Consider the following 23,854-nt stretch of genomic DNA (forward strand, 5'->3'; position numbering starts at 1 on the left):
ACCCCGGTGACCTTCTTCAACCTTAATTAGCTCATCTAAAAATACAGTCATAGTCTGAGGTACTGAGGGGACATGACTCAACATGAATTCCAGGGACACAATTCCACCCATAACAGTATCTAACAAATGTAATAATTAACCTGTAAAACACTCTACATTCATAGAAGACCATTGATAGAGTGGGGTGGTCGGGAACAACTTGTGTGCACATGGTCATTGACATTATTCGGATGTAGAAATTTTCTAAAAAAATGGTGATTTATTTTGCTTTAACATACAATGGTAAATATATTGGGATCATCAAGTTTTAAAATTTGCTGGTCCTACTTTACACATTGTAACAAACACTAATGTAAGCTCATTAGTTCTTCCATTTGTAGGAAAGGGATCCAATGAACACCTACCAGCAGCTTGGCTAAAAATGGACATTAAAATCAGATACCACATTGTAAATATAAAGTACTTTTCTCCAAATGTGTATAAAAGTTTTGAAACAATTAATCACTGCCTGCTCCACAGGACAATTTGGATTTTAAAAATGTTCCAGACCAGGAATAGCATAACCCTGTGTAACAATACTTATAATAGTTTAAACAATATTTTATCAAAGGCTTTTGCACTTGACATTTGAAAGAAACAGTAGCCAAGGAACTGCATAACCAAAAAATGAAAATTATATAAAATATTTCCACCACTATTTAAATGCCAGATTTAATCAAGCAATAGTAAAAAATATCAAAACAAAAAACATAATAATACAACCTTCTGTTTAAAATAATAGCACTGTTCTGCCTCTTTTCCACTGAATTTTACATATGAACAGACTATATATACTGTTTTTTCAGAGAAATGTCCATTTGGTCTGTCACACAAGTCAGGCTCACACTGAATCCTTTCGCTTCTGAGGATATACAATTCCATGATGTTTCCATATTTCCAACATTCTGGGTCAAGTGAAATGTCTGAAGTATAATACATTTCTCTTTCTCCTTTACACAGTGCAGAGTATACAGGTTTAGGTTATGTAGCTTCACTTTTACTCCAGGTCACTGTCTTTTTCTAAATTCAAGGCGGTATTCAATGGAGTGCAGTAGTTTGGCTTGTCGGAAGGTACAAAGCCGGGCAGACACACACACTTATAGGAACCTTCGGTGTTGATACACTTGGCATTCTTGCAGAGAGACATCCGGTTGTTCAACTCATCACATTCGTTGACATCTGCAATAAGCCAAACCACGCAGGTTAGCAAGCTTCAACATTGCTCCAGGAGGAAATGCAATCTACACCCTACCTTAGGCATCCGGCCTGAACACAGCCTGGCTGTTCTGTGCTCTCCCCCCAGTAAACTGCAGTCTTTCCCATTATTGTCTTTCAATTACATGCAAGAGAAATACTACTTTATAGATCTTAAAAAGGTGATTATCCAGGAGGTTCTAGAATTTCTTTCCCTGTTTGTTATTTAACACAACAGGGACCATTTTGTCAGCTTGACTTTTTATAGTCAAACCTTAAGGAAGCTGGAACAACTATCCTACTTCTAAATTCCTCTCTGCACATGCCGAAGAACTGTTAGGTTGTCAAGAGAAATAAAGAGAGCCTCTGAGCAGCCTCTCAAAAGGTTTAAGTTACTTTCTTAGATTTCTTTCCACAGGAAAGAAAGGCTCTATGCACTTGAAACACCTTTAATAACCCAGGTTACCTTTTTTTTAGACCCACTTCAGATTGGGACTAACAAAATTGAAGTGGGGAAACTACACGACGGAGCAAAACAGCCACAAAAATAGAGGAAAAAAATGCTACAAGTCAAGGGTCATTTAGCAAGGAGGCCAGCAGGCTCAGGAACACGTCCTCAATCACACGGTAAGGATAAACATATTTTTACTCTTCTCTTAAAAGTAAGAGGGAAGGCAACGTGAGAGTTATGAAAAGAACTTTCTCTAAAATAGAAGTTGTATTTTCTTTTTCATCTATATTCCCCTCTTGCTGGTGTCAGGTATTCAGGGAAAACATTTGCTGCAGAGTCAAAAGCTCAATTTAAAAGAGTCAAACTAATTACCCCAAATTTTCTGGCCTTTCCTCCATAGGTATGTACCATTTATATGAATTCTTAAATACCAACTTTTTAAAAATTTGTGGTAAAATATATGGAACATAAAATTGACCATTTTAACCACTTTTGAGTGGAGAGTCCAGTGGCATTAAGTACCTTCACATTTTTGTGTAATCGTCACCACTGTCCATCTCCAGAACTTTTCTCATCTTCCCAAACTGAAACTCTGCAAATCTTAAATGTACTAGATTGTCTGAGGTCCAGCCACAGGGCATTCAGGAAAAGAGTAATTTCCCATCAAATACATATGATTCTTACCAACACAGGTCATCTTGGCCATATCCAAGTGATACCCATCAAAGCAATCGCAGGTGTAACCTTCCTGCACCCTGACACAGCGCCCGTTTTCACAGCCGTTGAGGATGCCACATTCTTCAGCCTGCAACTCCTCAAAGCTATTTAAAAAACCTGGAAGGGAAAGGACAGGAGGCAAGTTACAAATTTTCAACCTCTTACACTGTTTTTTGTGATCATTAAGGTTATGGTTCATCATACATACATATTTCCCATTCCTTAAAGATAGCATTAAAATTTAAGTGAATATATCTGTACACGATATTAAGCAAACTATTACCAATCTTGTGTAGGTTGTACAGATTAGCCCCACATCTTGAATCACATAAAATGATACAGCAAGTAGGGTATTTTTTTGCCCTTAATTATTAAAATTTTTTGTCTAAGATTTTAAATTTCCTGAGTTCTCGGTAGGGTAAATGTCAGAACATCTTTCAGGATAGAACCGATGGAACTCACTATGAGAGTAGACATTTGCTAAGATGCACAGCATCGGAGGCAGTGCTCTTTCATGGGGAGTTCCCAGGAGCGAAGAAAACCCAGGCTGGCTTGCCACGTGAGGTCTGTTTGCTCTGGCTTTGGAATGAGCCTTACAAAAGGGCTCTTGGGGGATCAAAGGATAAAGGCAGTAAAAGGAACTCACAACATCCTGATAAACGAGAAATACATATTTCTGTTTAGAAAACCAAAATTCTTTTAAAGAAACAAAGAAGCTCTTGTTTGGCTCTTTTTTTTTAGATATCTTTAAACTGATTCGGAGCTAGAGTTTAGTAGTACAAAAACAATGTAGCCAGGCATCAAGAATATTTTCCTCTGTTTCTAGAAAGTTGTAAATCCACGGTGACCCAAACACACTGTTGACGTGGGGGTCTTATCCTCTTCCCCCACCTTCTGAAGGCAGCATGTATTTGCTTTTTTTTTTTTATAAATTTGTTTTTGGCTGTGTTGGGTCTTCATTGCTGTGCAAGGTTTTCTGTAGTTGCAGCGAGTGTGGGCTACTCTTCGTTGCAGTGTGTGGGCTTCTCATTGCAGTGGCTTCTCTCGTTGCAGAGCACGGGCTCTAGCGCAGGCTTCAGCAGTTGTGGCTTATGGGCTCTAGAGCACAGGCTCAGTCATTGTGGCGCACAGGCTTAGTTGCTCCGCAGCATGTGGGATCTTCCTGGACCAGGGCTTGAACCTGTGTCCCCTGCATTCGCAGGCAGATTCTTAACCACTGCACCACCAGGGAAGCCCCACGTATTAGCTTTTAAGGGGAAAAAAAAAAATCAACCTAGGGTCAGAACTCTACATCTGGCCTTTGAAGTAATTCTCCAGTCGAACTGCAGGGGGCAGCAAAATATCATTTCTTATGCAGGGCTGTAAGGTCTAACAATGATTTTAAAAATTAAGTAATGCATCTAAAAAGGAAAAAAAATACGACTGGGCATCAAGACTGTCAGCAGATCCTGAAGCCAGTTTGAGAAATATTGACAAGAAAGTCAACCTATGGAAATATTTCAAAGTCCAGGTAACACAGTAAAGTCCATTTTAACTAGTAAAATTATGTTTATTATAGAAGTTAAAACATGAAATTAAAATTTGAAACTCCTACACACGCATTAATCAGACTCCCCAAAATACTTCTACAGGACTCTAAAACAACAGCAGTCAGCAAAGGACAGCCCGTGCTCTAAAGTGGGCCTGCTACCTATTTTTATAAATGAAGTTTACTGGAACACAGCCTCACCTATTTGCTAATATCTGTCTGTGGCTGCTTTCCTGATTCCAGAGCACAGTTGAGTAGCTACAAAAGAGACTATATAGCCTGCAAAGCCTACAAATTTTACTATCTGGCCATTTATAGAAAAAGTTGATCTCTGCTCTAGAAAATTCCAGTTTTAGAAATACTGCTCTAACTAAAGGTGACACCAGTCATTAGCCCAACTTTCTTCAACAGAGAGGCACAAGATGATGAATAATAAAGGTGGTGTGGTTCAGCCTCTCTTTTACTATCTTACCTCATACGATTTTATGTCTTCAGTAGGGCCAGAGAGGCTTTGATCCTGGTCTAGGAAGGAGGAGCTATTTCTCTGCAACTTGTAAGAAATTTAAAGGCTGTTACATAGTCAAACCTGGGGGGGTCTTCGAACTGCATCTGCAACTTCCTATGTTGCTAAACAGGAAATTGACCTGATACCAACATGCTTATTTCTTAACATTTGTAGTGAATTTTAAAAGTTTTAAAGCAATGACAGCTTAAAAAAAAACTACATAAGCCAGAACACTTCACCATTAAAATTCCTGGCATCTGAACTATAATGCATTAGAGGCTGCACACACAAGCCATGGGATTGCGTCAGAGTTACATGTAGATTTACCCTGGTATTTTGGATTTATGGGGCAGGTATTTTCAATTTATGGGGCAGGCAAACTGTACTTTCTTGCAACTTTAATATTTCTTCTCCCTTTTTTTTTAAAGTAAATGTTTACTGACCTATAAATATATACACAGAAGTGTAGAAATCATAAGTGCACAGGCTTATAGCTGTCAATGTATTTAAGCACATTTCTTGAAGTAGTGCATGATTATTTGTGGTTGATTAAAGAAAACCTAAGGCAGGGGTCCCCAACCCCTGGGCTACAGACCGGTACTGGTCCATGGCCTGTTAGGAACTGGGCCGCACAGCAGGAGGTGAGCAGTGGGCAAGTGAGTGGAGCTTCATCTGCCGCTCCCCATTGCTCGCATTACTGCCTGAGCTCCACCTCCTGTTAGCATTATGGTGAGTTGTATAATTATTTCATTATATATTACAATGTAATAATGTGCACAATGAATGTAATGAGCTTGAATCATCCTGCAACCACGCCCCCCCCCCACATCTGTGGAAAAATTGTCTTCCACAAAACCGGTCCCTGGTGCCAAAAAGGTTGGGGACCACTGATCTAAGGTGTTAGGATAGTGGTTACCCTGAGGGGGTGGGAGGGTGGCTGGGAAAAGGGGAACCAGGGGTCCTTCTGGATGCTGGCAATGCTCTAGATCCACTCAGGTCTAGAAGACCCAACCCAGCTGATTTAATAGAATGCTGTTTTCACGTAAATTTTAAAGCAGTTTTAATTTGGCTGAAGGATCAATATACTGCATACTTTAAAAAACAAAAGGAGGGAAGGGAAAGGAGGAAAACACTCTTTGGCTCAGAACTGAAGTAGCTCCAGAGGCAGCCACAAAGCTTGTGTTGCTCCTCAGGACCCAGGTCACAGCTAGTTTGCTTTGTGCACAGGTGAAAGGTCCCAAAGAAAGAAGAGCATTGCTGTATTTTATAATTTCAGCAGTGTCCCCGAAGTCCTAACCCCAACTACCTGGTCTGCAGGGATTCTGTCTTGAAAATCTGGAGCAGCTTCACTTGCTGCAATGAGGCCCCCTATGTAGGATGTGGAACAGGCACCTGGACGCCACTGCTCTAGTCCCATTCTTGAAGGCAGACAACCCATTATCTACTGATATTTCAATTTGTACCATCCCATTTTTCAGACTTCACATAATTAGTCTGTATGTGAAAGCTCTGGTCTCTCCCACAGACATATTTAGCTTATGTGGCTTCATATCCGGGACACTCTGGTTGTACATTTAGGCATTTACTTTCTAAATGGGAACAGGATTCACACATACACACTCCACCTCCCATTTGAAAAGTCTGCTCACAAATCCAGGAAAAGCATCACCCATCCTTTCTTACTTAATAAACCCCCTCACAAGTGAATTCTAAAGATTAATCTCTGACCAGGAGAGCAATCGTTTTATCTCCCATTCTAAGAGAATGGACTTGAGGACATGGGGAGGGGGAAGGGTAAACTGGGATGAAATGAGAGAGAGGCATTGACATATATACACTACCACATGTAAGTAGATAGCTAGTGGGAAGCAGCTGCATAGCACAGGGTGATCAGCTCAGTGCTATGTGACCACCTAGAGAGGTGGGATAGGGAGGGTGGGAGGGAGACCAAGAGGGAAGGGGATATTGGGATATATGTATACGTATAGCTGATTCACTTTGTTATACAGCAGAAACTAACACAACAACATTGTAAAGCAACTACAATAAAGATGTTAAAAAAATCAACTCAGTACAGTTAATGTTTACCATTTCCTTGTATGAAAAAAGACTGCAGTATAATAACCAAGCTATCGAGAAGACTGACCCTTAAACTAGGCCACCACTTCATGGGTAAAAAAATGATTTTGTCATGGAAGTTATAACAAATAACATTTTCTTTAAATGTCCCAAAGCAATCTACAGATTCAATGCAATCCCTATCAAATTACCAATGGCATTTTTTCCAGAACTAGAACAAAAAATCTTAAAATTTGTATGGAGACACAAAAGACCCCGAATAGCCAAAGCAGTCTTGAGGGTAAAAAAGCAGAGCTGGAGGAATCAGAGTCCCTGACTTCAGACTATACTACAAAGTTACAGTAATCAGGACAATATGGTACTGGCTCAAAAACAGAAATATAGATTAATGGAACAAGATAGAAAGCCCAGAGATAAACCCACACACCTGTGGTCAGCTAATCTATGACAAAGGAGGCAAGGATATACAAGACAGTCTCTTCAATAAGTGGTGCTGGGAAAACTGGACAGCTACATGTAAAAGAATGAAATTAGAACACTCCCTAACACCACACACAAAAATAAACTCAAAATGGATTTGAGACCTAAATGTAAGACCAGATGCTATAAAAACTCTTAGAGGAAAACATAAGAACACTCTTTGACATAAATCACAGCAAGATATTTTTTGATCCACCTCCTAGAGCAATGGAAATAAAAACAAAAATAAACAAATGGGACCTAATGAAACTTCAGAGCTTTTACACAGCAAAGGAAACCATAAACAAGACGAAAAGACAGCCCTCAGAATGGGAGGAAATATTTGCAAACGAAGCAACGGACAAAGGATTAATCTCCAAAATATATAAACAGCTAATGCAGCTCAATATTAAAAAACAACCCAATCCAAAAACGGGCAGAAGAGCTAAATAGACATTTCTCCAAAGACACACAGATGGCCAAGAAGCACATGAAAAGCTGCTCAACATCACTAATTGAGAAATGCAAATCAAAACTACAATGAGGTATCACCTCACACCAGTTAGAATGGACATCATCAGAAAATCTACAAACAACAAATGCTAGAGAGGGTGTGGAGAAAAGGGAACCCTCTTGCACTGTTGGTGGGAATGTAAATTGATACAGCCACTATGGAGAACAGTATGGAGGTTCCTTAAAAAGCTAAAAATAGAATTCCCATATGATCCAGCAATCCCACTAATGGACATATACCCAGAGAAAACCATAATTCAAAAAGACACATGCACCCCAATGTTCACTGCAGCACTATTTACAATAGCCGGGTCATGGAAGCAACCTAAATGCCCATCGACAGACAAATGGATAAAGAAGATGTGGTACATATATACAATGGAATATTACTCAGTTATAAAAAGGAACGAAATTGGGTCATTTGTTGAGACGTGGATGGATCTAGAGACTGTCATACAGAGTGAAGTAAGTCAGAAAGAGAAAAATATCATATATTATCGCATATATTTGGAACCTAGAAAAATGGTACAGATGAACTGGTTTGCAGGGCAGAAATAGAGACACAGATGTAGAGAACAAATGTATGGACACCAAGGGGGGAAAGCGGTGGGGGGGCGGGTTGGGGTGGTGGTGTGATGCATGGGAGATTGGGATTGACATGTATACCCTGATGTGTGTAAAATTGACTAATAAGAACCTGCTGTATAAAAAAATAAATAGGGCTTCCCTGGTGGCACAGTGGGTGGGAATCTGCCTGCTAATGCAGGGGACACGGGTTCGATCCCTGGCCCCGGGAAGATTCCCACATGCCACGGAGCAACTAAGCCCATGTGCCACGACTACTGAGCCTGTGCTCTGCAGCAGGAGAGGCCATGAGAATGAGAAGCCCGTGCACCACTCGCTGCAGCTAGAGAAAGCCTGTGCACAGAACAAAGACCCAACACAGCCAAAAATAAAAACAAATAAATTTATAAAAATAAATAAATAAAAATTCAAAAAATAAATAAATAAAAGAAAATAAACGTAATAGCATTCCCACCAGTGAGACTCATAATCTGATCCGGTGGTTCTCAAACTTGAGTGTACGTAGGGCTTACTCAGAGGGCTGGTAAAGCCGATTGGTGGGTCTCACCCCAGTACCTGATTCAGCAGGCCTACAGCACAGCTCGCAAATTTGCATTTCTTACAAGTTCTCAGGGACTACATTTTGAGAACCACTGACTAAACTTCAGAACCACAATTTAGTTCCAAAGTAACTAAAAAGGTTGCTTACGGTCCTGAATGAAGTAGGGATCAGCTTCGGGAGCGTACTGTTCACTGAAGTCGACCAAGGCATCCTGTCCATATGGCTGCCGGCGTCCCGTGACGGGGATGTTACACAGCTGGGCATAGTCACCTAAGAAGGAAATGACAATGAACGTGACACACCATCGCTGTTTGCTCGCACCTGGATGCACCCAGTCACTGCGTGCCCCATCTCCCACACACACCCCTCATCCTGAAACATCTCAATATTCCTTATGGGTGCTCTATTCATCCACATACAATTCATGCTGTACAGCATAATTAAGATTCTGAATAGCAGACCCAACACAGTAGCTGAACAGTTGGTAGAATGTATCCCAGGAGAGTAAAGGACTGAAAACATGAGCCATCGGAGAGTGCTGCAAGCCTTTTGGAAGAATGGCTTTATCTGAACCCATCAGGTGTTTTCATCAAAACATTTAAAGCGTATAAAGTAGTCATTCATACAGAGATAAACTTTTCCACTCAATAGAGAAAAAAATGCATCTCTGGTGATCCAAAAATGAGACACAACCAAATGAAGATGCAACTAAGTACCATTTGAATTTAGTACCTACTCTTCTCTACTCAAGACCTGGTCCCTTATGAATAACATTATAGCAGTGATGATGATGATCTCATCATAACAGTAATAGTGACGTAATGGTACTAGTAATAATAGCTAAGAGTTGTATAATGTTTGCTCTGTGCCAGGTACTGTTTTAAGCACTTAATACACATTAATTCAGTAAAATATTTACACCACCCTATGAAAAGCTACTATTATCTCCATTTTACCAATGGGAAGTAGAAGCATCGAGTGGCTAAATGACAACTGGTATGAGGCAGCACCATACTTGAACTCAATCATGCGGCTGAAGGGGGTACACTTAACATTCTTCCTCTCCTACATCTACCTTAGCTCCTTTGTAATTCTTGTCTTTGCCTCTTCTGCACCTGAGCTAAATTCATCTGCAGTTACCACTTCTTGAGGCCACATTCCCATTCCCATGGCCATCTGACTTAACTCCCCCTTTAGTCCTCCTCACAGGACCCACCTATAGCACATGGGATCTTGGTTCTCCACATGTTCGGGGATGATTGTGCTTTCAGTGCATTTCATGGCCTTGGGCTCTTACCCGTACTTTGGAGCAGAGTTATTTAGAAGGTCTAGAGAGGAAAGCTTTAGAAGAGATATCTTCATGCTCTGAATGCACATTTTATAGAAAATATACTGCCTGAGGATTCATCTAGCAGTTGGTGAAAATTCTGGGGCTACCTAGACTTCAACATCTCTGCCGGAACTGAGAGCTGCAGGTCAGCCGGCCCCAGGACTGGCTGGACACTCAGGGCAGCCACACCAGCCAGCAGCCACACTTGCCTGGACCACAGATTGAAGGAGTTTCCCCCTATTTTAGTTCCTTCTGTAACAAAACTAAAGAAAAGCACTGAGACAAGCGTGTGAACTCTCAAGGCTTTCTTCCATCACCTTCCTCTTAAAGGAGTCAAAGGTGTGTGTGAGGTATGTGTGTGTCTGCGCATGCATGCACGTGCACACACCCGCACATTCTCCCCTAAAGTGCAAAACGGGAGCGTAAAAGCAGAAAAGACCCTGAACCCCTAGACAGGGTAGGATCATGGTTGCCCCTTCCTAAAATTCTTCTTGTGGGAAGCATTCCAGGAATGGCGCACACCCCCATCCCAGACATCGCCGAGCACTTCCTCACGAAACCACTTCATGAGAAATATTAATTTCATTAAGGAAAGAGCTAAACCTGGAAAAAGACCATTGACTCACAAAAATAAAGCTTCAAACAAAGAGAACACAAATGGTTGTCAGTTCTGCTTCAGGTTTGAAAGAGAATAATTAAGGATTTCCCTGCAAATGCAAGATCGCAGAAATGTTTACAAGTTTCACACACTGAGGTCATTTTCTCTCATGACTTTTTTTTTTTTTGCGGTACGTGGGCCTCTCACCGCTGTGGCCTCTCCCGCCGCGGAGCACAGGCTCCGGACGCGCAGGCTCAGCGGCCATGGCTTACAGGCCCAGCCGCTCCGCGGCATGTGGGATCTTCCTGGGCCGAGGCACGAACCGGTGTCCCCTGCATCGGCAGGCAGACTCTCAACCACTGCGCCACCAGGGAAGCCCTCTCATGACTTTTTATATACATTTGTTGTACATCTGAAAGGGAGACAACATTTTGTATCCAGGCAACAGTTGTGATCAAGAGTGGATATTAAAAAAAATTAATTCATGCTCTTATTTTGCAAACCTAAGTCCAGAGATGGCTGAGAGCATACGCTCCTCTTCAGCGTCTCGCTCTCAAGTCCCGGGCCCATGGCTTTTCCCCAGACCATGCCTCTTCCACCAAGAAATGACCTGGTCTCCACCCTCCAAGCTCTCACCGTCTAACATCACAAAAGGAAGGGATCAAATGGGAGAGGAGTGGAGGAGGAATGGACTTCTGTTCCTGTGTGATGTTTAGGAACAGCTTCCTAGAAAAGGAACACTTGACCTGAAACTAAGTAGATGAGAAGGATTTACTTAATAGAAGATATTTGGGATTCTACTAAAAAGAGTTTACCCAAAGGCATCACAAAAGCAAACTGTAAGCTGTGTTTGGGGACTACCAAGTAGTTCCTAAGAAAGGCTTTGGACGTGACCCAGGCCGTAAAGGGAAGCAGAGGAGAGTAATGGGCGGGGGACCCTCTGCGGTTTGCTGCATCTTCCTTCCCCTCCCTTCATCCCTGGACATGCATTTTTCTCAAGTTTCTAGAGCTTACTGTCCTTTGCTGCTTCACTTTATCTAACACGTTACCAATCCAAACTTCAAGATTTTTGGTCAGTTATCAAAACATCATTTCTATATTAAATGTACTACTCTCTTTTGACTGTATGTGCTACAGTCCCATCAACACCAGGACATGCATTTTGGGTTATTTTTCTGGGAGCATGATGGGTCTATCCTAATCCATCCATGCTGCCTCTCCCATTGCACACATCTGCTCTCATTCTTGGCCAGGGTCAAGGGTGAAATGAGCACGGGATAATGAAAAGAACATGGGCTTCGGAGGCAGAAGCCAGGGCTCAAGTCCTGACTGTACCACTTACTTTCCAGCTTAGCAACTGTGGGCAAGCCTCAGTTTTCACATCTGTCACATGGGGATAATTCCTGTTTGCCTCTCTGTTACTGGTATATTAAAAAATGAGATGATGTTATGGAACTGTTCATAAATTTTGAAGCACCAAGAAAATTTTAAGGTAAAATCACTCATGTCCCTGCCGAACACCTGGAAATAAATGAGGATTTGCAAAGACGGTATCAGAATGGTTGATATAACATAGTGTTAGCAAAACTTTAAACGTAGTTGTCAATGGGCAAAGACCTGTACAATAAATTAAGAGCAATGAAAGCACAGTCTCCAGATGTTTTTAGATATTGTTTCAAGATCTGAAATTTTTAAATAGATGGAGGAAAACTCCAACTCAGTAAACAGAGAGAGATGTCTTCATCTCAAAAATTATTGACTGCCTGGCCAAATTTAGTCACTTGATCAGACAGTGATAAGGTATCAGCAACAACACATTATAACACTAGATCAACAAAACTCAAAATACAGGGGGAAAAACTGATGTTCAGCAGTTGTTAGTATATGCTCAGCATATGTTCAGCAGTTGTTAGTATATGCTCAAGGCATTAGAAATGCCTTGAGTAGCCAGTAGGTTTCTCATCATCTTTTAAGGCAACGACTGGAATATCGTGGAGTTTTCTAGTGAATCCTGGGTAAGGCGTCTCCTCCAGGATCTGGGCACATGCACCTTTCTAACATGTGCTGGATCTCTGAGCAACCCAAGCCACACCAGAGCTCACTGAGCTTGGCGGCGCTTGGCCTTGGTTATCCCTAGGGCTGGGTCACGGCTATAGTCCAGCTGGGGAGGCAGTGAGTTGTGGTTGGCTGAGGCTGTGGAGCTGGGAATAGCAGATCCCTGAACTGTTGCCACAGCTCCCGATGGCAGCCCATGAGAATCTCTTGGCTGCCACTTCATCCAGCTCAACACGTCGAGATGAACACATTTTTTTGTCCCTAGAGTTTTTTTCCTTCTGCAAGACACTCCTTACTTAAGCAAATTGACAACAGTTAAGCACCTAGTTGTCTGGGGCTTGGTGCAAAGGAAGAGCTCTGCTTAGCAGGGCTTGTACTTTGTGAGGCAAATGCCATTTCTGGGACACAATGTGTCCGTCCAGGATCTAGCCAGATATGAATGTGAAATGAATAGGAAGTAGAAATATTCACACCTCAAAGTCCCCCCACTCGTTGCACTCCTCACCTCTGCAGGCACAAATGCTAAGCTCTTGATCAAAGCTATGAAAGACACACATGGGATGGTGTGGGCTGCCATCACTTACGTGGTCTAAACAAGATCCAGGCCATGGATCACGCTCAGTTCCCTGGCATGGCAGAGTCACATGACAGATGGTACTGCTTTGATTTTAATACTAAATTGAAAAAAAAGTTTAAAAATTGCCCCCCTGGAGCCAAGAGGTCTGGGGCTCCCGCTGTCAGCAGCAATGGGAAGCACATTATCATATCCTGGCAGGAAATCTCCTTCCTTATGACAGACACATCTGTAGGGCTGGCCTGGACAGTCACACATCACAGTGCCAATCAGGCATGTGAGGAAACTGGGAGGTGAAGTCTGACTGAGGCAGATTAAATTCAGCTGCTTTTAGAAATGATGAAGAGGCTGCATTTTGTTCTCCACACATCAGGGATGAAAACCTAGTGCTCTAAAGTTTGAAGTGCATGATTTTCAAAAAAAGGAGAAGGACCAATTCATATGCGTAAAGAAAAATGGGTCATATTTTACTGAAACTTCTAGATCAGGTGTTTTTCCTACAGGCCTCCACATGTACTATTAATTGATGATGGTGTTTGGAAAACATACACACCAGGAAATGGAGGAAGGAGACAGGGAGAATGGAACGAATATTTACCTGAGCGCATGCTGAGCCAGTAGTATAATTGGCACTTTTCTTTGAAATTAGCAAAAGCTATGGAATTAGAAAAATGTTGACCATTTACAGAACATACCGTCCAGTACTGATGACAGAAGAAGGAACGTAAGAGAGAGGATTCTACTGCTGATGCCACACCCTGTGGAACTGGACATGTGTTTAGGTGTCTGTCTGCTTATGCTTATTCTCAGAGAGTACACTCTTATCCACAGTGCCTGGTGAGCAGGTAGTAAACCTGCTTTCCTGATGTTAAAACTTGCTGAGTGGTGAGAGAAAATTAGGTATCCGAAAAAGCAGCAGTCCCCAACCTTTGTGGCACCAGGGACAGGTTTCGTGGAAGACAATTTTTCCACGGACTGGGGGGAGGTTCAGGTGGTGATGCGAGCGATGGGGAGCGGCAGATGAAGCTTCGCTCGCTCATCCGCCGCTCGCCTCCTGCTGTGCGGCCCGGTACCAGTCCGCGGCCTGGGGGTTGGGGACCCCTGCTAAAAAGAGAAGCACCCAGAGTCAAAAGCCCGGGGTTCTAGTCCTACTGCTTCCTATGCTTCGGACTAGATACCTTCCTTTGAGCTGTGTCAATTGCACAGGATTATGGTACTGTGCCTTAGCAGCATTAAAGGCAGTGCATTGCTCCATTCAGTGATTGACTCACTCATCCAACCAGAGGTTGAGAATATTACAGGCAGTGTGGAGTTTGGGAGAGAGAGAGAGAGGAAGGATAAAACGACCGTACACTGACATGTGCAATAGTGCTTGAAGAAGAGGTAATGCCTAGAGTCAGCCAGGAAGAGCTGGGGAAGCCTTCACTTTGGAGATGAGCATCTACAGGAAGGGGGTCAGCCAGGTGAAGCAGAGGAGGGAAGGTAACTCAGAGTCATAGGCATATATAATAGATCAGAAAGTCTTAGGGAAATGAAAGGACCACATAAACGCTGCCTACTACCGATCCCTGCTAAAGAACAATCGAAAAAAGGAAAGTTGGCGAACATGCACTATTAAGCTCCTGTGTGCTAGGCGCTGTGTACCTTTGCACACACTTTTCCCTTTAAATCTCAGAATCCTATGAAATAACTGTAATTAGCTCCTTTTGTTTCCGATAAGGAAGCTAAGATTTACAGCATAACTGTCCTAGCTTAGTTGAAGGATTGACTCTGTTGGTCAGTCTGCAAAACCATGCTCTTTCAATTCCACAGCTGCCCTTCTGAAACCCTTAGAAGAAAATTATTAAATACATTCCCTAGACTGTAAGTATCAGGTAAGTACTTAGTTCAGCAATAAGCATTTCTGACTAAAATTCCAGGGAGAGTAATAACCGTGAATGCTGGTGAGCTCAGCCCCACCAGGGTCAGCTTTATCATTAGCAGGATTTATATTTATTGAATTTGCTCAATTTATTAGGTGGAAGAGATCAAATTGCTTAATGTTCAATTAAATTGTACTTGTCGAGGAGAGGGAAGTAATGAAGTCTAGTCTCGGCAGGGTTTACATTCTGTGGGACGCCAGGCAAATACGAGGAAAGTTCAACATGTTAATTTTCTAAGCTGACCTACTTCATATTTTTCCAACTGGAAGGACAGATAAACTGTTTCATTTCCTGCTTTCCTACTCATTAAGTACTACTCTGAAGTGACAATCTGAGAAGTCAACAATTAGGTAAAATAAATATTATATGGAAGGAATACATTTTGTTTTTTCTATTATGTTTTTTGCATTAATCAAGTAAGAATTATTTTAAAATTTGAGCTACACATGTGCTTAAGATTAAAAAGGATGTTGTAAAACATACGGAATATACTAAATGCCACTGAATTATTCACTATAAAATGCTTAACTTTGTCATGTGAATTTAACCCCAATTAAAAAACAAGTCAAGAGAAACAAAAAAATGTATTCTTTAAAGTCTGGTATTCATCTAACCTTTCTACTTTTAATTGGTAAAATGAGAAAACAAGACTAGTTGATCTCTAAGGTCCTTTCTAGCTTACATATTCTACAATTCTAAGCAGACATTTTTACTATTAGGCTGCAAAATATTGGGAAGACAATCTGTCACTGAAACTTGTGGGCTATAATATGAGATAATCACCACCAGATGGCGCTATTGTCTTCAGGTGATGCGCACACGGGTGTTTCCAGACGACTGACAATCATGGAATTGAATGCACTGTAAGTAATCATGGACAGTCTAACCTCATTCATTTTCCTGCTGAGGAAACGGAGGTCCAGAGAAATTTAATGTTATTCAAAGGTCAAGTCAGGTTAAATTTTCAAAATATTGTTTTCTTTTAATAAAACTAAATTATTAAAATCTAAGGGTAAAAGTAATTGTATCTTAAGTTTTGAAGCTGTTCAAAACTCTCTTGATGAATATTCAGAAGTATAGACCTCAAGGTTATGAAATAAAGATGTACTACTGGATCGTCATTTGAAAAGCAAGTTCTAGGTAATTAATGCAACATTAAAATACTGCTAAACATAATTAATAGATTATTCATAAATATGTATCCCATTTAATTATAGGAAATAAGCTAAAGCTGCAAAGCAAAACTGAACTGTTTTAAGATCTGTTTTATGATTTGCTCATATATTGCTATTTATCTTAATCAGAAGTAACTCCCTTCTTACCTTCCCCTCCGGATCTATTCAGAATCAGATACAGTCCTAGTAACTCTTCCCCCTGGCAATGATTTATTTGGCTACCTTGGTAGGCACTGAAAGATTATGATGTGAATGGTAACTTCTAGGGTTGAACAGTGCACAACCAACACAACTGTTCATAACAGCTCTGCTTGCCACTGAGACTTGAAGCTCAGAAGGAAGCATAAAAGAAGGCCTTGTTGTGCCTGGAAGCCTTCCAATGAGCTAATCTTTTGTAATTTGCTTCTTAAGACACTGGCTACTGATGTTGAGCAAAATAATTATCATCCTAGTTTCTGCTCCTTGCAGATTTATGCCAACATGCTTCCTAAGCACTTCCTAGATGCTTTCCTCACAGTCATAAGAGGTACAGTCTGTCTGATGCATGAAGGGAGAGGAGATAAAATTTCCCTCACCCTTCCTCTGCCAGGCATGCCTGCTCTAGCCATGAGGTCAGCATATAAAAGACATGGGCAGCCAGTGGCTTTTCTCCAGCCATAGTTGTCTTACAAAGTCAATTAGGAAAAGGTCAAAATAAATACAACATTATTTGATTTCAAAACCTCAAACACAGAACAGGGCTTTAAGCAATTACATACAGTGATATTTTTCATAGTCCCACTCAGCACAGTTCATTTTCTTAGAGTACATTTCAACTATCAATGAAGAGAAAAAAATCCTATCAGCAAAATTTCTTTAAAATATATGAAAGTAAAATTTCCACTAAAAAGAAAATCAACAACAAAAAGGCATTTCTAGAAAATCGAATGCCTATTCATAATGTCTGATTTCAAGGTAGAAAGTTTAAACTGCTAAAAATTTGACTGCTTGTTAGTGAAAAATAAAAGTGCTGCTTTTTGTGATCTGATGGTTCATTTTACATGCATATCTTAATTTCTCTACTTTGGCTTTAAATTAGAAAGATTCTAATAGATAGGTATGATTATAATAATAATGCAAGTTATTCTCCAGTCAGAATATTTTCAATAACAGAGCATGGCCAAATGCCTTCTTAGCACTTCAATGTAGTATAGCTATTAAGAAAATAAGCCTTGAATAAAATTGATACCCCAACCCCGAATAGCCAAAGCAATCTTGAGAAAGAAAAACAGAGCTGGAGGAATCAGGCTCCCTGACTTCAGACTATACCACAAAGCTACAGTAATCAAGACAGTATGGTACTGGCACAAAAACAGAAATATAGATCAATGGAACAGGATAGAAAGCCCAGAGATAAACCCACGCACATATGGTCACCATATCTTTGATAAAGGAGGCAGGAATATACAGTGGAGAAAGGACAGCCTCTTCAATAAGTGGCGCTGGGAAAACTGGACAGGTACATGTAAAAGTATGAGATTAGATCACTCCCTAACACCATACACAAAAATAAGCTCAAAATGGATTAAAGACCTAAATGTAAGGCCAGAAACTATCAAACTCTTAGAGGAAAACATAGGCAGAACACTCTATGACATAAATCACAGCAAGATCCTTTTTGACCCACCTCCTAGAGAAATGGAAATAAAAACAAAAATAAACAAATGGGACCTAATGAAACTTCAAAGCTTTTGCACAGCAAAGGAAACCATAAACAAGATGAAAAGACAACCCTCAGAATGGGAGAAAATATTTGCAAATGAAGCAACTGACAAAGGATTAATCTCCAAAATTTATAAGCAGCTCATGCAGCTCAATAACAAAAAAACAAACAACCCAATCCAAAAATGGGCAGAAGACCTAAATAGACATTTCTCCAAAGAAGATATACAGACTGCCAACAAACACATGAAAGAATGCTCAACATCATTAATTATTAGAGAAATGCAAATCACAACTATAATGAGATATCATCTCCCACCAGTCAGAATGGCCATCATCAAAAAATCTAGAAACAATAAATGCTGGAGAGGGTGTGGAGAAAAGGGAACACTCTTGCACTGCTGGTGGGAATGTAAATTGATACAGCCACTGTGGAGAACAGTATGGAGGTTCCTTAAAAAACTACAAATAGAACTACCATATGACCCAGCAATCCCACTACTGGGCATATACCCTGAGAAAACCATAATTCAAAAAGAGTCGTGTACCAAAATGTTCATTGCAGCTCTATTTACAATAGCCCGGAGATGGAAACAACCTAAGTGTCCACGGACAGATGAATAGATAAAGAAGATGTGGCCCATATATACAATGGAATATTACTCAGCCATAAAAAGAAATGAAATTGAGCTATTTGTAATGAGGTGGATAGACCTAGAGTCTGTCACACAGAGTGAAGTAAGTCAGAAAGAGGAAGACAAATACCGTATGCTAACACATATATATGGAATTTAAGAAAAAAAATGTCATGAAGAACCTAGGGGTAAGACAGGAATAAAGACACAGACCTACTAGAGAATGGACTTGAGGATATGGGGAGGGGGAAGGGTAAGCTGTGACAAAGCGAGAGAGTGGCATGGACATATATACACTACCAAACGTAAGGCAGATAGCTAGTGGGAAGCAGCCGCATAGCACCGGGAGATCAGCTCGGTGCTTTGTGACCACCTGGAGGGGTGGGATAGGGAGGGTGGGAGGGAGGGAGACACAAGAGGGAAGAGATATGGGAACATATGTATATGTATAACTGATTCACTTTGTTATAAAGCAGAAACTAACACACCATTGTAAAGCAATTATACTCCAATAAAGATGTAATAAAAAAAACTTATTTCCAACAGCAACAAAAATAAAAATAAAATTGATACCCTAAAGTCCAAATCATACACAAACTAAAATTTCAGAAGTGTTCTTATCACCAACTTTCCATCTTTCCATCAAATTCCCGTCACATTTAGCTGTTCTATAATAGTTGTTGAGGCCACTGAGACAGCTTCAACCAGCGTGCTGGTCCTTCCCAGCTGGCATCCCAAACCCTCGCTGACTCACACCAACTCCAGGGAATTGGGTTTGGGAACTGCAGCCCAGTTCCAGGACACTCCTCCCAAGTTCTGTCACCAACAGTTTAGCAGGAAATGGAGTAAGTTTTCCCCTTTATGAGAGTTTTTAAAATTTTCCTTTTTAGCTTTCCTTACCCTGAGACAAATCATGTTTCCTAATATGACTGCAATATGATCATAACCTGAACGTGGCTTACTTGCCCATTGCTTTCTCTTCCTTTAAAGCACCTGCCCCAAACAATGTTGTTTTAAGGATCCACATTTGGCTTCATTTCCAGTGTTCTTCCTCTCATGCAGTCCCTCTTTTTGTGTCTGGCCTTTGTATCATTCATTCCTGTTTATTCACTCCCTTCCACAAGTCCAATATCTCTTTCCTGGTTTTCCCTGACCTGCCATAAAAGCCCTGTCCAGCCGGGGGTCCTGATTGAGTGTTCAGGATCCCACCTCCTCCCTGCCCTTTTCCAGTGTATATCTGGGGAAGGAGAAGAACGACATTTCACTCCCAACTGAAAATAAAGACCTTTGCTTAAGTGTGTGTTTGTACAGGATGGTAGTGGGAGCTGGAGAAGCTCTACAAAATGGAAATATTTTCTTTAACTGGTTCTCAACCTTTTTTTCAATCCCAGTGTGATGGCTAATATCACGTGTCAACTAGGTTAGGCCACGGAGTGCCCAGATGAAGTTGGTCAAACATTATTTTGGGTGTTTCTGGATGGGGTTAACATTTACATTGGTGGATCTGAGTAAATCAAATTACCCTCCATAATGTGAGTGGGCCTCCTTCAATGGGTTGATGGCTTGATTAGAAGAGAAAGACTGGCCCTCCTATGAGAAAGAGAATTCCACTGCCCACTGCCCAACTGCCTTTGGACTTCAGACTTCATCTAAAAAACTGGCTCTTTCTGGCTGACGGCTTTTGACCTGGAACCTCGGCTTTCTTTGGGCCTCCACAACATCAGGCCACCCTAGAGATTTTGAATTTACCAGCTTCTATAATCACATGAGCCAATTCCTTAAAATGAATCAGTGACTCAATCAATCAATCAATCAATCAATCTTTCTCTCTTTCCTATTGGTTCTGTTTTTCTGGAGAACTCTGAATATTGCCCCAAACCTTCTTTACTGGGTCAGGGGAAGTTTGTCATTTGTGTGGTAGAGAATTTCAATAAGGTGAGCACATACCTTTAGCAGAAGGTACCTGATTCTTGAGGGGAGTTATGTGTAGTTAGAGAAAAGCTTTTATTAATTTTATCTGCCCGATTATTCCCTTGAGAGTCACTGCAATGGAAGGTATTGCTTATAAAAACAGTACACATTAGGAACACGTGGGGTCCCCTGTTAACATGGAAACAATAGAATGTGCTCTGCATGTCACACATGGCTACTTAGACTCACACTGTGCGCATACACATCCCATGTCCTGGTCTTAATTCTCTAATAACTGATAATCACAGTCATGAATTTTTCTACCCAGTAACCTTAGCTGGCCTAAGATGATAATTCTGCTACACAGATAATGACATACATTAAGTTTAGAATATTAATACTTTACTGTGAAAGTTTCAGAGTAAGGTTTTTTTTGTTGTTGTTATTTAATATGTCTATAATGTTTAAGAGAACCATATACTAGATAATCTGATGGGCCTTGTGATTTCAATTTGAAATATCTAGGATTTTATATTACCTGAGAATTCACAGAACTCTATTAGGTCAGTAAGTATTTAGATTCATTAGGGAATTCAATTTGTTGCATTTTAAATTTGATTTATTAGATTGATAAGAGCTGCTTAAATACCTAGGAAGAAAATGCTTATTAGGATTGGAGGCTGCCCTTTCAGGTATATAAAATGCATGAGATAAAATCAAATACATAAAATTTATAAATCAGAGGCCAAAGTGTTAGAGACTTAATTAACAGAGTTTTGATATAGAAATGACTCTCAAGGAAAGTTTAATCTGTTCCTTGAGCTATATAAACATTAATCACAAAATAAAACTTGATCTTATTTTATATAAAAATATTGGACTTATAAACAGAAGGACAAAATGTTTACGTTGAACTTAAATTCTTAGGTAAGTCCAGGTTTTAACATTGATAAATTGGATACACTGAATGTTCATTTAAAACCCAACCCTGAATGGTCTTTTCCAGGCACAAGGCCTCTCTCAGACATTATATAATAACTCACACTGGTAGCCTGGGAGCCTCGAGCGGCACAGAAGCAGCAGGTTCTCTCAGCGGCTGCAGAGATTATCTGGCTCTGCGTTAGTCCCCAAACCCTCACCTGCCCCTCATCGTCTTTGACTCTTGCTTACTTTTAAAGAGACTTCTAGCACTGTATAGTGAGGTAACAATGGGGAATAATCATTAGCTCAACTCATATCCTGGAACAAGATTTGATCTATGATCATCGCTAACACCTACGAAGCATTTACTGTATGCCAAGCATCTAACATGTGTTACCACATTTTTAACCCTCAAACAATCCTTAGGAAGATGTTGCTACTACCATTTTACAAGTGAGGAAACTAACGTAATGATCACATTTAATACCAAGGCTCTATGTGCATAATTCACTACTAAATTTTATTTTGCAATAAGCCTTTTATAGTGAGAAAAGTACTTTCACCCTTTTCGGGAAAATAAGGGGTAGCCTTCTAAATAAATACAAAGAATCTTTTCAATAAGAAACAATATAAATTGCGTACTTGTCCTTCCATATGGTATCCAATTCAGTCTAGTTCCATGGATACCAAGAATTCTGTCCCAAAGAACTGGACCACTTACCTCTGAGAGTATTCTCTCTGTATATACAGTGTACACATATGGTGGCCACTCAAATTAGGAGGCCTTTTATAGCTTTCCAGTTTGGTTTACATTCTCCACTATAGCTTATTAATAGCTGCACTTGCTTTGATCATAATAATCAGGATCTATGATCACAATGATAAATGCTTTCATACTTACAGAGTATTAATTACCATAACCTCAAAAGAGTTCTCAACTTCGCATATAGGAAACTGAAGCAACTCGCCCAGTGCAATTGACAGAAGCAATGCCAAAAGCAGAACGAGATCCCTGGACTGCCCACACCAAAGGCGGTGGCCACTCACTGTGCCTCACATGTAGGATGTTCCAGACTTATTATTAACATTCTTTGGAAACATAGTTCTTGGAAAAGCCTTTAAACTGTGACTGCTGAAAGGCCTTTTGCAACCACTGCCCAATTACAATATTTTTTCAAGTTTAGTCCACGAGTCAAATCCCTGTCTTCCTTCACACCTCCAAGGGTATTATGAAATTTCTTACACTCAGATCTTTGGGAACAGGTAAGAGCCATGCACAGACAGGAAAGAAATCACTAGCTTCACTGTTCAAAGACAGATTCCAGATTCTTTCACTCTTGCAAAACCATATGAAAAGACGGGGTAGATAAGTTACTAGGAAGTATTAAAAAATAGTGTGTCACAGGAGATGATGAATTTATTACCTAAGGATGTTATCTGTACATCTGAACGAGCAACGTTGAGGAATGAACTTCTAATTTAGCGGTACAACATAATTTTATATCATGTCAGTTCTACAGAATTTTACATTTCCTGTAAATACAGACTGTACGTCTGCTCCAAAATTTATTGCCTAGATGTTGCCTTGTAGGTGGTTCAAGTAAAAAATGAAATGAAGGAATACGTAGATAATTTAACTGAAACTGAAGACAGGCAAACTATAAGTAATTTAGACTGCATTTTAGACACGGTTCTTACTAACTGTACCTTGCATATAATAAGTTTACTAAATATGTTGTTATTTGACTTTTTAAAAAATAAGAATTAGACATAAATCTATATTATGATCTATAGGATTCTTTACTGACAGAATTGATTTCAGATTTTTCTTATGCTGTAATGATTATATTTTTCTTCCTGGCACTCAAGGACAAGGATAATCTCTATTCCCACAACCAGAGTTTTCTTATCAAATCTATCTATATATCTATATTTTTGAATTGCTCTGTGAGCAAAACTGAGAGGACCATGACTCCACATTTTGATCGACAGCAGTGTTTCACAAAAAATTTTAAGCATTTGCCAGTTTCTTTTGTGACACTTCAGTTTCCTTGGAGATTTTTTTTTTTTTTAACCCCACTGTGACCTTTCTATGCCTGACCTGCACCTAGTACTTCAGAGGTTAAAACACCTGTGGTGCAGTACACTCTATCAACCAAGAGGTGGCAATCTCTCAACACACTAAGTCTCCCCTCAAAATTTCTTCTACGTTTTAGATCAAGACTTTATCAATTCTTTATGTTCCGTTTGTTCACAATAAGTCTAATTATTTTAATAATTTACTTAACAGAAGTCTAATTATTTTAACAAGATAACCACAGACACTGGGATCCCTGGGTACTTTAGATTCCAGTGTTCAAATGTGTTTAATTTTCTTTCATTTGCAGGTCAATAGGTTTTTATTTCCATGAGACAATAGCA

The 23,854-nt window shown here is 40.2% G+C and overlaps 1 protein-coding gene across 13 annotated transcripts in view; it reads right to left on the minus strand.

Moving 5' to 3' along the window:
- Nucleotides 1–235: 235 nt before the first annotated feature.
- LTBP1 (latent transforming growth factor beta binding protein 1) overlaps nucleotides 236–23,854 on the minus strand; it is a 419,895-nt gene continuing 396,276 nt past the window's right edge. For all 13 annotated transcript variants that reach the window (XM_027113416.1, XM_027113415.1, XM_027113421.1 and 10 more), the window contains 3 exons: nucleotides 8,759–8,881; nucleotides 2,369–2,518; nucleotides 236–1,218 (listed from right to left, as the gene is read on the minus strand). In XM_027113416.1, coding sequence (XP_026969217.1) covers nucleotides 1,037–1,218; nucleotides 2,369–2,518; nucleotides 8,759–8,881 — 455 coding nt within the window. In that variant the 3' untranslated portion in view covers nucleotides 236–1,036. The remainder of the gene's footprint in view (nucleotides 1,219–2,368; nucleotides 2,519–8,758; nucleotides 8,882–23,854) is intronic.

This window comes from Aethalodelphis obliquidens, unplaced genomic scaffold (assembly GCF_003676395.1).
Source record: "Aethalodelphis obliquidens isolate GAN/ISIS:26980383/991018 unplaced genomic scaffold, ASM367639v1 scaffold12, whole genome shotgun sequence".
NCBI lineage: Eukaryota > Metazoa > Chordata > Mammalia > Artiodactyla > Delphinidae > Aethalodelphis > Aethalodelphis obliquidens.